The sequence below is a fragment of the Lepidochelys kempii genome, chromosome 11 (assembly GCF_965140265.1).
Source record: "Lepidochelys kempii isolate rLepKem1 chromosome 11, rLepKem1.hap2, whole genome shotgun sequence".
Classification (NCBI taxonomy): Eukaryota; Metazoa; Chordata; order Testudines; family Cheloniidae; genus Lepidochelys; species Lepidochelys kempii.
Window position 1 is genome coordinate 18776929 of NC_133266.1, and position 14204 is coordinate 18791132.

General features: G+C 43.3%; 1 protein-coding gene across 4 annotated transcripts in view; it reads right to left on the reverse strand.

Annotated features, from left to right (window-relative positions):
• LCT (lactase) overlaps nucleotides 1–14204 on the reverse strand; it is a 31089-nt gene that overhangs the window by 1015 nt on the left and 15870 nt on the right. For 3 of the 4 annotated variants that reach the window (XM_073305352.1, XM_073305351.1, XM_073305353.1), the window contains 8 exons: nucleotides 13046–13314; nucleotides 12539–12829; nucleotides 10929–11127; nucleotides 9800–10002; nucleotides 9180–9289; nucleotides 7126–7260; nucleotides 3429–3652; nucleotides 639–875 (listed from right to left, as the gene is read on the reverse strand). In XM_073305352.1, coding sequence (XP_073161453.1) covers nucleotides 639–875; nucleotides 3429–3652; nucleotides 7126–7260; nucleotides 9180–9289; nucleotides 9800–10002; nucleotides 10929–11127; nucleotides 12539–12829; nucleotides 13046–13314 — 1668 coding nt within the window. Of the gene's footprint in view, nucleotides 1–638; nucleotides 876–3428; nucleotides 3653–7125; nucleotides 7261–9179; nucleotides 9290–9799; nucleotides 10003–10928; nucleotides 11128–12538; nucleotides 12830–13045; nucleotides 13315–14204 lie in introns of those variants that run through there. The other variant, XM_073305355.1, reaches the window with a different exon arrangement.

Below are 14204 nucleotides of genomic sequence, written 5' to 3' on the forward strand. Positions count from 1 at the left end.
TCACAAAAAAAAAAAGTAATATTAATCTGGCACCAATCATTAGATTATACAGCCTTTGTTTACCTAACTCTCAGAAACCACTTCTGAATATGTTTTCTGGTATTTTCAAAAAGTTATTTTGTTACAGTCTCACCTTCATTTTCTGCCATGCTTAGGTAGAGATCATTTATCTATGGGATAGGAAAGTGTTTCATTTAAAGAGTCACATTCTCCAAAGAATGCTAGATCCCTAGGTTTTGAAAAGCTTCACGTATGCCCAGGGTGCCATACAAGTATTACATACTGTATAAATTAGCTCAACTGGTTCTAGGTGTTATGGACCCAACTCCTCTGAACTGAAATTCCTAGTTTTGACAATATTCTCAATCTGCAGCAAAAAAGTTTCTCCATTCATAAAAATGTAAAGTAATATTTGAAGGTATATACAGCAGCCCCGTGTAGTACAACATAATCAGTTCCCAGCATATTCACCAATAAGAGCTCAGTTAGCAACTACTGTAACTGAATCCCTAATATGGATTATGCTGGGGCTGTAGGGAATTCTACAAAGTAACATACTTCATTGTATAAATTTAGAAATCATTAGGATGCTCTTAGCCATTAATATTAATCCCTATGTTCTGTTTCTAGTTAGTTACCTTCAGGCTGTGGCTGGAGACACAAATGTGGTCCATTTGCTGGGTCTGGGAAGCCATTACATTGTATGATTGATGAATAATATTTTGAAGATTCTCTGGGAATCCTGGGCAGATTCGGATCAGTGTAGTTGATGTAATGCAAACCAAATTTTTCAGCAAAGCCTGTTGCCCATTCTAAGTTGTCCATCAGAGACCATGCAGTGTAGCCTCGGAGATCAACACCATCAAGTAGAACAGCTGTTGAGATGCACCAAATGTGAAAGCACGATCATGTAGGTATTTAACTTATTTTAGGGCTTTTTATCCAATATGTTTATCTTGGCATAGTCAATATGGAAGGCAATTCAGTATGCTACCAAAGTGACATGCATAGCACAGTTGCCAACTTTCACATGGTAAATAAGTACCCTGACTTTCACAATAAGACAAAAATCAAGCTAATCCCATTTCAAAACAAGGCCAAAATAAGCCAATCCCTAAGAACCCCAACACTCTGTGACTAGATCTCCCCGTGTGCCATCTGGAACTGTGGTGGGCCCGCTGTGCACCCCTGACACTCTCCCCATTTTGCCCCGGCTTGCCAGGAGCCAATTAAAAAAAAAAAAGCTACAAGCCCAGTGAGCAAAAAATCAAGCCCAATTTCTATGTTTTTTTCTCCCATAGGGTTGATCACCATGTCTAGTCATGTCTAGGAGGAATTAGTTACCTTATATCCCCAGATTTCATACCTCATCCCATCCTTAATTTTAGTTCAGAACTAGCAGTTAAAGGGAAATCCTTATTTCATTCACTTTATCTTTGATGTGTAATTTAGGGATTGAACCAGTACTCTGATGGCTGGTATCCTGTGCTCCAGAATCTAAGCTGTCATTTTAAAAAACGTGACACTCTTTCAGACTGTGAAGAAAGCCTTCACATTGTAAACAGTGTATAAACTGCTGCTGTGACATCCCTCAAAGAGGGGATATGATCGTATTTTGAACAGCTGCATGATCTTCCATCAGAACTCTCATCTGGGCATGTCAAATAGTGCCAGCTCTCTCACTGTTTTCACAAGTGATGAGCTCTTGCCCCCCTTGCACAATTAACCCTGGTGGAAGCCAGCAGAGTTCCTCCCCCCCGCTCGCTGTTCTCACAGGAAGGGAAGAGGGAACAAAGAGCCCAGCATGGTTTTGCTCCCTCCTGTGAGCAATTGGACAGGATAGTGCCTCTGTCCCTCTCCCTCCTTTCTGCTACAACTTCCCAATCCAGAGAGAATCATAGAATCATAGAATATCAGGGTTGGAAGGGACCCCAGAAGGTCATCTAGTCCAACCCCCTGCTCAAAGCAGGACCAATTCCCAGTTAAATCATCCTAGCCAGGGCTTTGTCAAGCCTGACCTTAAAAACCTCTAAGGAAGGAGATTCTACCACCTCCCTAGGTAACGCATTCCAGTGTTTCACCACCCTCTTAGTGAAAAAGTTTTTCCTAATATCCAATCTAAACCTCCCCCACTGCAACTTGAGACCATTACTCCTCGTTCTGTCATCTGCTACCATTGAGAACAGTCTAGAGCCATCCTCTTTGGAACCCCCTTTCAGGTAGTTGAAAGCAGCTATCAAATCCCCCCTCATTCTTCTCTTCTGCAGGCTAAACAATCCCAGCTCCCTCAGCCTCTCCTCATAACTCATGTGTTCCAGTCCCCTAATCATTTTTGTTGCCCTTCGCTGGACTCTCTCCAATTTATCCACATCCTTCTTGAAGTGTGGGGCCCAAAACTGGACACAGTACTCCAGATGAGGCCTCACCAATGTCGAATAGGGAATGAAGAACCCCCGGCAGAAGAAAACTGGGGCCAGAATTAATTGCTGGGCAGGGGACAGGTAGATGTTGGGGTGAGAAATTCTGAAGCAGGGGCCAAAATCATCTTGCCCAATAGATTTAGTTATCAAACACATACCGGGGAGGGGCAGGGGGAGTTTAACAAATCAAAACATGAAAAAACACAATATGGTCTTTTAAAATCTCAGGATTTATGATCTCTTGAGGTTAGCAAAGCTGCAGTGGGTACAGCTTGGAAGAATACCACTCCACCACCACCATCCCAGTTGCCCATGGCTATAATTAACATTAAACAACAGCAGGTAGTACTGACTATCGGCTAGTATGTGTTTACACAGATGAGGTATTAAATAGCAACATGACAACTGATCTTAATTCTCTTCAAACCGTCCTTTGGGCAGACAGTTAAACCACCAGCTACTGTGAACAAGAGTTCTGAATGGCAAAGCAAACTGGCACAACAGATGGGAGTCTGAACAAGGGCCTAGCCTCCAGTGGTCCTCAGTGAGCTAAGTACACTGCAGTAGTAATGCACATACATGGTGTAGTTGGTGGTGCCAGTCTCATACACAGCCATGCTTAGTGCTCCATCGGGGAAACCTGAAGAAAAGAGGAACTGTCTCTCTGCAGTTGTGATTAGTTACATCATATGCAAACAAAGTATGATGCAACATAGAGGGACAAAGAACAAAAGTCCAGAACTAGGTGGCAAGTGTTTGAAGATATTGGTCTTAATTCTGTACTGAGTCAATTGCTTGTGGAGGGCTAGAGCCCCTAGTATTTGGCCTCTGCCAACAATGGGCACAGGAGATTGGGACTGCTGAGAGACAAGACCCAAGAACCTTGATGATGCCAATGTTACTTGAACTAAGAACGAGCACTACATTATAAGTTTCCTGTTAAAATGTGAAAGCATCGTTCTGATCAGAAGTACTGCTCTCATCAGATTGGGATGAAGGAACCTGTACCTTTTAACGCTTCATTAATGTAGCTCTTGTAGTAGTGTATTCGCCAAGTGTCATTGAGGCCTAGGTCTCCACGTTCAGAAATCCCATTCTCAGTAACGTAAATTGGAGGGTTATCATACTCTTCCTTTATCCACCTCAGGATCTTTCTGAAGCCAAAGGGGGTCACCTTTAACCAGAAGGAACCAGAGCCCAGCCAGCTCCAGTCCGTTACTGAAGCTACCCCTCTGTGGATGAGAATCAGAATGTAACAATAATAAAACACCTTATTCTGCCAACTCCAACAGCTTAGGCCAAGGATCAAATTGTACATTATTATTTATTTGTATTACAGCAGAACCTAAAGGTTCCAGTCAGAGCTTTGTGCTAGGCCCTGTACAAGCCCTGAAGAGCTTACTGTCTCAGATTCAACCGTATATGCTCTATAGAAGTGCTTGGGATAACTTTATGAACAAGAAATATTAACAGATCACATGAATGGCTGCCAGACAAATTCTATCCTTCAACTTCTGGGTCTTCGGGACTGAAATAACAAGCAGCAATAGGACTGAAGCTGGCAGTCATGACCTGTCCCCGGGAGAGGAGAATGTTCAGGGAAGCCAGGAAATCAGGAAGCACAATAAGAGAGAAGAGACCTAGGTAGCATTGGCAAGACAGCAGAAATGACGGGAAGCAGGGAACTGGCATTTGAAGGTTGAGAGAACCACCAGGTAGAAGGGAAGGAAAGGAGCCTGAGGGGAGAGAGGAACAGAGCAATTGATTTTTATTTTAATTTGGAGGATGGGGGGGGGCACGACCCATGATATGGGAGTGAAATAAAAACCTAAAAGAGAATTGGCTTGCAAAAGGTGGGACAAAGAACAAATTAAAGACAGTAACACAGTAAGTTTCCTCTAGTATTACTTTTCCCCAGGTAAGCAGTTGCTGGGGTGGCCTTGAGAATGAGGTGTGATCTGATTGAGGTGTGGGGAGGTGAACCTCACTAGTCTATTAAGATGTGGTCTACCTTGAAAGAGACTGAGAGCCACTGGCTTAAGCTATGTCAAATGCTAACCCTAACCCTAAAATAATCCAATCTAGTTTTAGTGTTCTCTTGGAGGTTCTAACATGTATAGCTAAATACTTTAGAACCTCCAAGAGAGAGTGCGTTCAATCCTGCATTCCTTGTACATCAATGGCAATTTTGGGGACAAACAATGCAGGACTGAATCCATAGTGTATATAGTTTTTGGTTAAAATTACAGAAGGGTTCAAGCTTCAAAGATATGGGCAGGCTTCAGAGAGCTACTTAGTTCAGGGGAGTTTCTATGTACAACCGATTAAAACTCATAAAAGCAAAAAACAGACAAAATACAGAGAGTACCAAATTTGACAGGGTTTTTCTGCAGTCTTTTAAATCATTGGTAGAGGATGCTTGTGAGCTCTAAAGATCCCTCCCATCTATGCGATGTGCTCCCATCGTCATGCCTGCTTGTTGAGAGCTCTTTCCAAGTCCAGTTTGATGTAGTTTAAAGCAGTGGTTAACTTTTCACAGATAGCAGGAGTGATACTGGTAATTTATTTTCCTCTCCATATATGTAGATAATTCCCATAACTCTAATGGGAATTTAGGTGACCAGACGTTCTGATAAAAATCAGGACTGTCCCGATATTTAGCTGTTTGTCCCACGTCCCTACAGATGTCCAGATGTTTGGCACGGGGTTGGACTGGTCACCTAGTGGGCAGGCTCCCTTCCTGGCTCCATGCAGTTCCCGGGAAGTGGCTGGCAGGACCCTGCAGCCCCTAGGTGGAGGGGTGGCCAGGGAAGTCTCTGTGTGCTGCGCCCACCATGAGCGCCGGCTTCGCAGCTCTCATTGGCTACGAACCGCGGCCAATGGGAGCTGCGGGGGCAGGGCCTGCAGGCACGAGCAGTGCATAGAGTCCCCTGGTCGCCCCTGTCCCTAGGAGCCAGAGGGACCTGTCGACCGCTTCCCAGGAGCCGCACCAGGTAAGTACTGCCCAGACCCCACCCCTGCATCTCCTCCCCTTGCCCCAGCCCTCTAGAGTGGGCAAGGGGAGGCCCAGCCAGGGGCAATGGGGCATGCATGGCATGGCATGGCCAGATGCACATTGGTCTGCCTGGCCCTGTGCTGCCAGTGTGCCCCACAACTGCCAACCACCCCACACACCCTAGTTCTCCAACACACACACAGAGATCTCCCCCTTCCCAGTGTCCTCCTCCACAGCCCCCGCACCACAACTACAAGTGCCCCACACTGCCCAGCGCCCTGACACACAGAGATCTCCCCCACTACCCAGGACTCCAAAACACACAAACCGCCCCCAGTGCCCTCTGCCCCCTCACAGCCCAGCACCCCCCCCCTCAGACCTCCCTGACACTCACTCGCCTATGCCCTGTCCCATCCTATGGCTGCACTCACCAGCCCTGCTGGGAGGTGAGGTGACTGTCAGTTGGGCTAATCCAGCAGCATAGCTGGGGTTGGAACTGGGATCATGCGCCTCTGCCCTGTGGCTTCAGCTGGGGTCTGGAGCCAGGGCCATGAGCCCCTGCCCCATGGCCTTGTGTTGAGGGCTGCAGCAGGGGCCATACACCCCCCTTGCAGCTTCCTAGGCCTGTGTGCCTCCCTCCCCCATGGCTCCTGTCAGGGCTGTGCACCTGTGGCTGCCCCGCCCCACCCCACCCATGTGTGCTGATATTTTACTCTTGCGATCTGGTCATCCTAGGTGTAAAACCTCCTTGACCAGAGAATGTGGTCCTCTGATCTCGGTTTCCCTCTGTCATCAAGGGGGGTTTATACCCAACTCTCACTGAAGTTATGGGAATTATTTTCAAAACTCTCTCCACACATTGATGACAAAGCAGCTATTTATGTGGGACTATACGTGGAGAGAAAATTATCAGTACTTCCCCCTCCTATACAGCAAAAAAGTTGTTAAAAGCAGCCCGTATTTGCTAATCTATTAAATATAAAACTAGGCCAGGTGGTTATTTTAATATTAAAAGAAGAAGCTTTATATATGTTTAGTATTTAAGTTGTTTCACCCTTAAAGCATCATACCGTAGTTGGTACACGAATTCCATTATGACAAACACACATTTAAAAGGTTTCAGAGTAACAGCCGTGTTAGTCTGTATTCGCAAAAAGAAAAGGAATACTTGTGGCACCTGAAAGAGGCTAATCAATTTATTTGAGCATAAGCTTTCGTGAGCTCCAGCTAAGTGAGCTGTAGCTCACGAAAGCTTATGCTCAAATAAATTGGTTAGTCTCTAAGGTACCACAAGTACTCCTTTTCTTTTTACACATTTAAAAGACATCTAGAAACCAGTATAGTCTGCCATCTCAAAAGCCAGAGTCTATGAAGATACCATTTTCAAGATGGTCAGAAGTTGATATAAAAATGTGAGTAGACTAACACATTTTCCTTTATTAGTGGTTCTGTTCTTAACTGTGTTTGCTAAAAATTCAGTGTCATAAGCTTGTGACGAGGGAGCAAGGGCAACAAGTATCACATTTATTCCCTGAATTTTGGGCAGTACCCAAATTTCTGACCCAGTGAATATTTTACTAGCCCAAGTCCTGGGGGTCTAAAAGTCCAAAAGCTTGTCAAGATAATTTTTAATGTTTAACATTGATAATATTGGTACAGGCTTTAGAAGTGTGTGTGTTATTTGACTATAACTTTATGCTTACGTCTTACCTATCAGCATCATAGGATGAGATGGTAGAAGTATAGTTTAAGTTGTATGCCAATATTGTGGTATAATGATTGAAACCAAAGAAATCAAATGTGCCTTTAATTCTCTGCTTTTCACTTTCGGTAAATTCTGGGAGTCTGCATTAAAAGGAAAAAACAAGAAAGATTAAAATTCAACTTAAAAGCCTCCGATGTAAGCATCATAATACCAATTTTATTGACTGGAATACTGAGAGACTTGCCCAAAGTGAGATAGTGGCAGAAATGGAACTTGAACACAAGAATCTGCTCCAACCACTAGGGCACACTCCTTCCCGAGCTGGGAACAGAACTCAAGCATTAACGCACTACAGACACCAAATCACACCTTTTCCAGAGCATGCTAAGCAATTCTTCGAGACCAGATTTTATCAGCAAACGTTCCTTTACCTTTTCAGAGGTAAATGATCAGAAATACTGCACAGCTCAAGTGCAACCTCTGCCAGTTTCGCTATACCATGCTGTGAAAGTGAAGAGATTCACCATGTTGGCCAGGGTGTAGCCAGACTCTGAAAAAGGGAAGGTGATCTGCAGCACAGAAGTTTGATGTTCCTCCCAACATCTCAGGATAAAGCTGTGATAGCACAATGGAATCATGGACCATCTGGCCAGACTGGTGCCTTTGAACTAAGTTTCTTGAGTCACCAGGCTTCAATTTTTCACAGCTGATTAATATAACATATCATTTTTAAGAGCAGTTGAAAGCAACACTCAATGCATCTGAATAGGAGCATTACGTCTTCCACTGCAGGGCATCATATGTACAATTTTGAGCTGCCTGTTTGTATCGTTAGCCCAAAGAAGCTCTTGAAGAAAGTGATTTTTCAGAAGTTTGTTTTGTTTGCAAATGAGATGTGCGGAAATAGTTTTAACATTAAACCCAAAAGCAAAAGAGAACTTTCTAGGGGAATACAGCAACTCCTATAGATGTATTTAATCAAGATAATAAATTCATTTATCCCATATCCTCTCCATTCGCTCATTTACAGAATTAACAGATTGCATTTACATAGGCCAGAAATCAAGTAGGTAAAATATTCAACACAAAACAGGTCAGACTTAATCCTGTGTACAGATGGTGAGCACTTTTTTATACAAGTTTATTTGGTGTTCCTGAATAATGGATTGAGCTACACCAGTGAACTGGTGCAAATGGGAAGGGATTGACCCTGACAAAGCTATCCTTCTTAAAGGAGACAAGATGGGTACACGAATATCTTTTGGTGAGAGGCATAAGCTTTCGAGCCACAAAGAGCTCTTCTTCGGGTCTGGGAAAGGTATTTGGAGCACCACAGCTAAATGCACGGTTGTTTAGAGTAAGTAGCTAGCACATATTCTAAGGGACCATTCCAGACGGAGTGGCCAGTTAACACCACTGTAGTCATATGACAAAGAGAGCGGTTACAGAGTGTTAGGGGCATTCTTCACATCTTGGACAGCAAACAAATGAAAATGTTATTGCTAGAGTTCAGGTTTTAAACCACTGCTAGGCAACAGCTGGACTGTATAGTAGAGAAGATGTGAGTCACTACAGACTAGGCACTGCTGGGATCCCACCACTGCAGACCTAAGCAGGCTACCGAATGTTCCTTGTCTTAGCCAGGTTTATTTTAAAGGGAAAATGGTTCATACGATTTATCATCATAACCCTGAATCCCAATTCTTTATCCTCCCCATCCTTTCATAATAAATAGGACACTCTGAAGGTCGTTTGCCTACTGAGTTTTACTGGCACTGCACCTGCCTTAGATATTGTTTGTCACTTGGAAATTTTTAGGTGGAGGCACCAGTCACTAGTTTAGAATCGAACCCAAGGATCAGTTACAGCGAAGCCACTGTTTTAACCACTGTAACATAATACCTCAGGATAAATTTGCAGTGACTCTTACTCCTAACTACTTCACCCAGCTCTAAAATAATCATGAATATTTACCAGCCCACACTTCCTTACCAGGACAGTGGAATTTTGCAAGGTGGAAGTTAACAAGACATGAGCAAATACATTACCAGGCGCTTACCGTGATTCGCTCAGGCCTTGGGCCAGGCTGCGCTCCCGTATTCTCGTTTTCATCACTTCATTGTAATCACCGTTTTTGAAAATGGGATGAGCAAACCAACCACCATAAAACTAAGCCAAATAAATAAGAAAGAGGATGGGGGAGGGTTAAATAACGCATCGCCAACTGAATGCCATGCAAGAATGTCATGAACTAATATTCTATTAGCCAATGGCAAAATTTGTGCCATACCATTTACCGGCAACTTAAAATGAATGAGCAAACAGAGATGCAGGGAAGTGCCTCACGTTATCAGTAAGAACAACAAGGTTGTGGTGCTGTATTTCTATTTTGGCTCTTCTCTGCTGCTTACTGTATAACTGCTCTGCTACAGGGTGTTATCAAGGAGAGGATGGGTGTCCTTTGGAGACAAAAAAATCTTAAGGAGGTTCTACACAATTAAAACTATTGGTACATGAAAAAGATATTGAGAGCCTCAGTGTTAGGCTTGGTTCACTGCAACAATCTGCTAGAAAATGGTAAGATCCAGGTCAAGGCATCTCTGCATCATAGTAACTATGGGATTAGGAATATGGGAGTGAGAAAGAGTAAAGGGAGTATTGGTGAGATCTCCTGTGTACCTGCACATATCGCCTTGCAGCATCAATATCTTCCTGCTTGTCAGGGTTTCTTGGCTCAGCCCAGTCAGAGTTAATGGTAATGGAGATTAATCCTCCTTGTTTAGGACGGTAGGTTTCATTGTACAGATGCCAGACTTCAGCATGCGCCTTTATTAAGTTATGCCCAACTATGTAAGGAGCTTTACCTGGTCTAGAAAAGATTCCTGAAGAGAGAGCAATTCATGAGGTAAGACAGGGCTGCTCCCACAACCAAGCCTTCATTTCCAGCAGAGTAACACATAAAGAACAACTAGAACTGCCAGTAAAAGAAGAAACGCCATCTCATCTGGCACCGCAGGGGCCAAACTGCAGGGCAGAGGGGTCCAGAACACCACACACAGAGAATCTCTTTCCACAGGATTGAGGGAAACTCTTCCCTTCCTGGAGATCCATGATGTGGGGAAACTGCAGGTCTCACTCTCCCACGAGGGGATGATTTGAAGGATGTGATGCAGATGCACTGCAGAGGTTCCATACCTCACATGCAGGTGTCTCCACAGGAGGTACTGTATGGTCCTGTCTCTCTGGATAATTATATGGCACTCAGTACTCTAGTATTAGGGTGACCAGATGTCCCAATTTTATAGGGACAGTCCTGATATTCAAGGCTTTGTCTTATATAGGCACCTGTTACCTCCCACCTCCATCTCAATTTTTCACACTTGCTATCTGATCACCCTATCTAGTGCTCAGCACCTCACAAGAACAGATTTTATCCTTACAATGCCCCTATTAAGCAAAACTTTACAAACCCCAATTTTATAAAACCTGTGTGTTTTCTGCATACACATGTCCACTCATAATTCGCATGGTCATTTCCCAACCTGACATGTTGCAGAAGCAATAAGTTCTTTGGGAACTCCCAATATAAACTACCTCCATTTTACAACTAAGGAACTGAAGCAGAGACACATAAAAGTGACTTGCCCAAGGTCACAAAGAAATTCTGTGGCAGACCCAGGAATTGAACTCAGACCTTTTGAGTCCCAATCCAGTGCCTTAACCATAAGATCATCCTTTGTCTCCTGAATAACTATGAACTTCCTTCTCACTCACACCGGAGAACACAGCTAAAAGACAGTAGTCATACCTGGAGCAGATATGCCATAGCCATAGCCAAGATTTGCGATTATATAGGGTTCATTGAGGGTTAACCAAAATTTTACTTTATCTCCCAGCCTCTGGAAAAGTAACTCAGCATATTCTTTAAATCTCTGAACTATGGTTTCATTCTCCCATCCGCCAACATTCTGCAGGGCCTGTGGGAGGTCCCAGTGGTAAATAGTTACCTATGTAGAGAGAGAGAGAGATACACAAACATCACTAGCTAATTTCTGAGATAACCACTGATTCACTCTCATTCATGAAGAAATGGACGAAGGACATGACTTTACTTACAAAAGCCTGCATTTATCATCACATGACTATCACTGCCTGACAGGCAGTTACATTAATTGATCTGTATCATAAAGGGAGTCTCCCAAAGCCTGTATTGTGCGCAGTTCAATACAGTGGTCACTAATACAACAAATACTACTCCTCCTCCTCCTTTCTTCTACAGTCTTTTCAGACACTGGAAAAAATCCAGCCGTGGAGCTGCACTTATTTGTGCCAGGTTTGGATTTGATCCCTAATATAATTAATAGTCACAATTGCCCAGTGATGGACCCAAGTGGATGACTACACCAGTTTTGGAATTGTTGTCAAAACAAGCTAAGATTAGAATCTGGTACCTCCCCTCCCCGCACTCACCCAATACAAGACAGTGAATTGATAGCCCTATAAAATTTAGGGATTTAAAAAAAAAAAAAAAGACATCCAAGATTCCCTGAGCATCAAGCATCTCTTCTCAGCCCCACTTTTCACACCACAAGGACTGCAGCTGGAAAAACCACAATATATGGTTTCTCTTTACCCTTTTAAAGAAAATTCCTGTTTTTTGCTAGGTTGAGACATTCACGTGCTTAACGTTTGAAGGGGAAAATAAACTTTGATTCTGTTATTTACAAAGATAGGGTCAATCCTGCAAGACTTCTGAACAACCTCAACTCCCCCTAAAGTCCATAAAAATTGAGAGAGTTCAGCAACTCTTAGGACTGGGACTCAGGGACGATTGCTCATGGCAATTTGAGAGAATGAAAAATTTTATTTTTGGTATCAAACTGTTATTAACAGCTTTTTATGGGATTCACAGTCCAAGCATCATTATTTGCTGCAGTGAAGACTGAAGTTAGGTATTAGGTACAATTTTCTAACGAAAAGGGTAATTAAGAACTGGAATAGGTAACCTAGGGAATCCCCCACACTCCAGGTTTTTAAGAAAAGGTGAGACAAACAGCTGTCATGGTGGCCTAAGTGTACTTAATCCTGCCTCAGCGTGGGGCACTGGACAAGATAACCTCTTGAGGTGACTTCAGCTAATAGAATCATAAAAATGTAGGGCTGGAAAGTCTGTACTGTCATACAGGTGTAAAGTCATATGCATAAAAAAGCCCAATATGGCTGAAAAACTGAAAAATTGGATGGTAACAGACCGCAAATACCAACGATGATTGAACCTGGTAATATCCTAAAAAAAAAAAGACCTCTCAACCATGCTCATAGCTGTGTCCATTGCTTCACACTGACAACAGACATTCTAGGCTTCAAAAGGACACACACAGTGACAATCCTGAAATCTTATTATATATAGATGTTTACCTGAGGTTTAATATTAGATGCAAGGAGAGCATTAATAAGCCTCTCATAGTAGTTTAATCCAGCTTCGTTAACATGCTTTGTAGTTCCATCTGGGAGAACACGGGGCCAGGAGATTGAAAAGCGATAGTGAGACACTTGGAGAGCTTTCAGACAAGCCAAGTCCTTCTCGAGTTTGTGGTAGCTGTCACAAGCTACATCTGCATTTTCATCATTGCTAATTTTCGAGGGAGTATGAGCAAACTGGTCCCAAATGCTAAGTCCTTTCCCATCTGCTCTCCAGGCTCCTTCAATCTATAATTATATAAAAAGTTATCTCCTGGCTTTGAAGTTAAATCCCCACTTTAGGACATACTTATTCTTAAGTGTCTTTGCATTCCCCCGTCTGATATTAGCTATTATAAGCTCCTCCAATTTTACTATATCCCAATTTTATGAAAGCTTTGAGTGTCCTCTGAAAACAATCAATTGTTCACTGATAATACACAGATGGCACTATGATCTCCTAACCTGATATGCTGCAGTTGCTACACTCCATGAAAAATTCTTTGGAAATTCCCCATATAAAAATTCATCCTCTTTTGGTAATGGGATCCCGTTGTTACGTATGACTTCAGCATAGTACACAGCAGAGCGTTTGGGGGTCCTGGGCCTGTTTGGATTTTCAAAATCAACCTGGTGCAGTCCAAACCTGACACTGTAACCATGCAACCATTCAAAGTTGTCCATGAGAGACCAAGCAACGTATCCTCGAAGATTAACGCCATCCAACTTGTAGGCTGAAAAGATTTAAACAAAAAAACCCCACAACTATTTGAGTGGGCCAGTACCTAGAGGGCAGTATCACATATACAAAGTCAGTACACTACAGCCTGTTTACCAGTTGGCATTATCAGAAGATAATGAAGGTTCCAGTGTCTTTTCTGTTTGTTCTAGTTTAGGGATGGGAGGAAAAAAAGACCAAGCCCTGAATCTGAGCACCCCTAAACTTTCTCTCAAAGTCCAGAGCTGAGAGTCATGGCGCAGGGTCATCTCTAGTTTAGTTACCTCAGTTAAAATCATCATCAACTCCCCTTTTCCCCATTAAGGCCTGTGCGTAGAAAAATCAAGGCTCCATGCCCCAGATCCGCAAGGCTGCACTAAATGATGCCTTGCTGCAGCAGTTCAGCATTTTTTAGACAATTCCCCTTCTCCTCTGACACACTTACGCCATGGGGTCTGCGGAGGTACAGGCTGGCTCTTTCACACCTGGAGATTCCCCCAAACCATGGGAATCCCCAACATGCTGTTTAAGCCATCTTTGCAGCAGATGGAATGGACAACAGCAGTGAAAGCTTCCTAATTCAGAACCACCATTGGATGGTAATTGCTAGCTATTCGAGCCTGACTCAATATATCCATCCAAGAAGCATCAGCCAGCATGGCATAAGAGAAGGAAGAGAAGGGAAGGTGAGCATAGAGGAGCTAAGAAAGCTCGATTTTTGTTTTGTAAAACTATTTCAAGGGTGACCTCCAATTTAGACTTGGCAAGCTGCACATCTCACTCTAAGCACCTTCAGTTCCTCGTGTGTTAGGGAAGACAAGGGATGCTTATCTTTCAAAAGACATTCCTCACTGGGAAAAAAAGCAGACCTGGAGCCCATGATGGTGGAAATCTTTCATCATCATG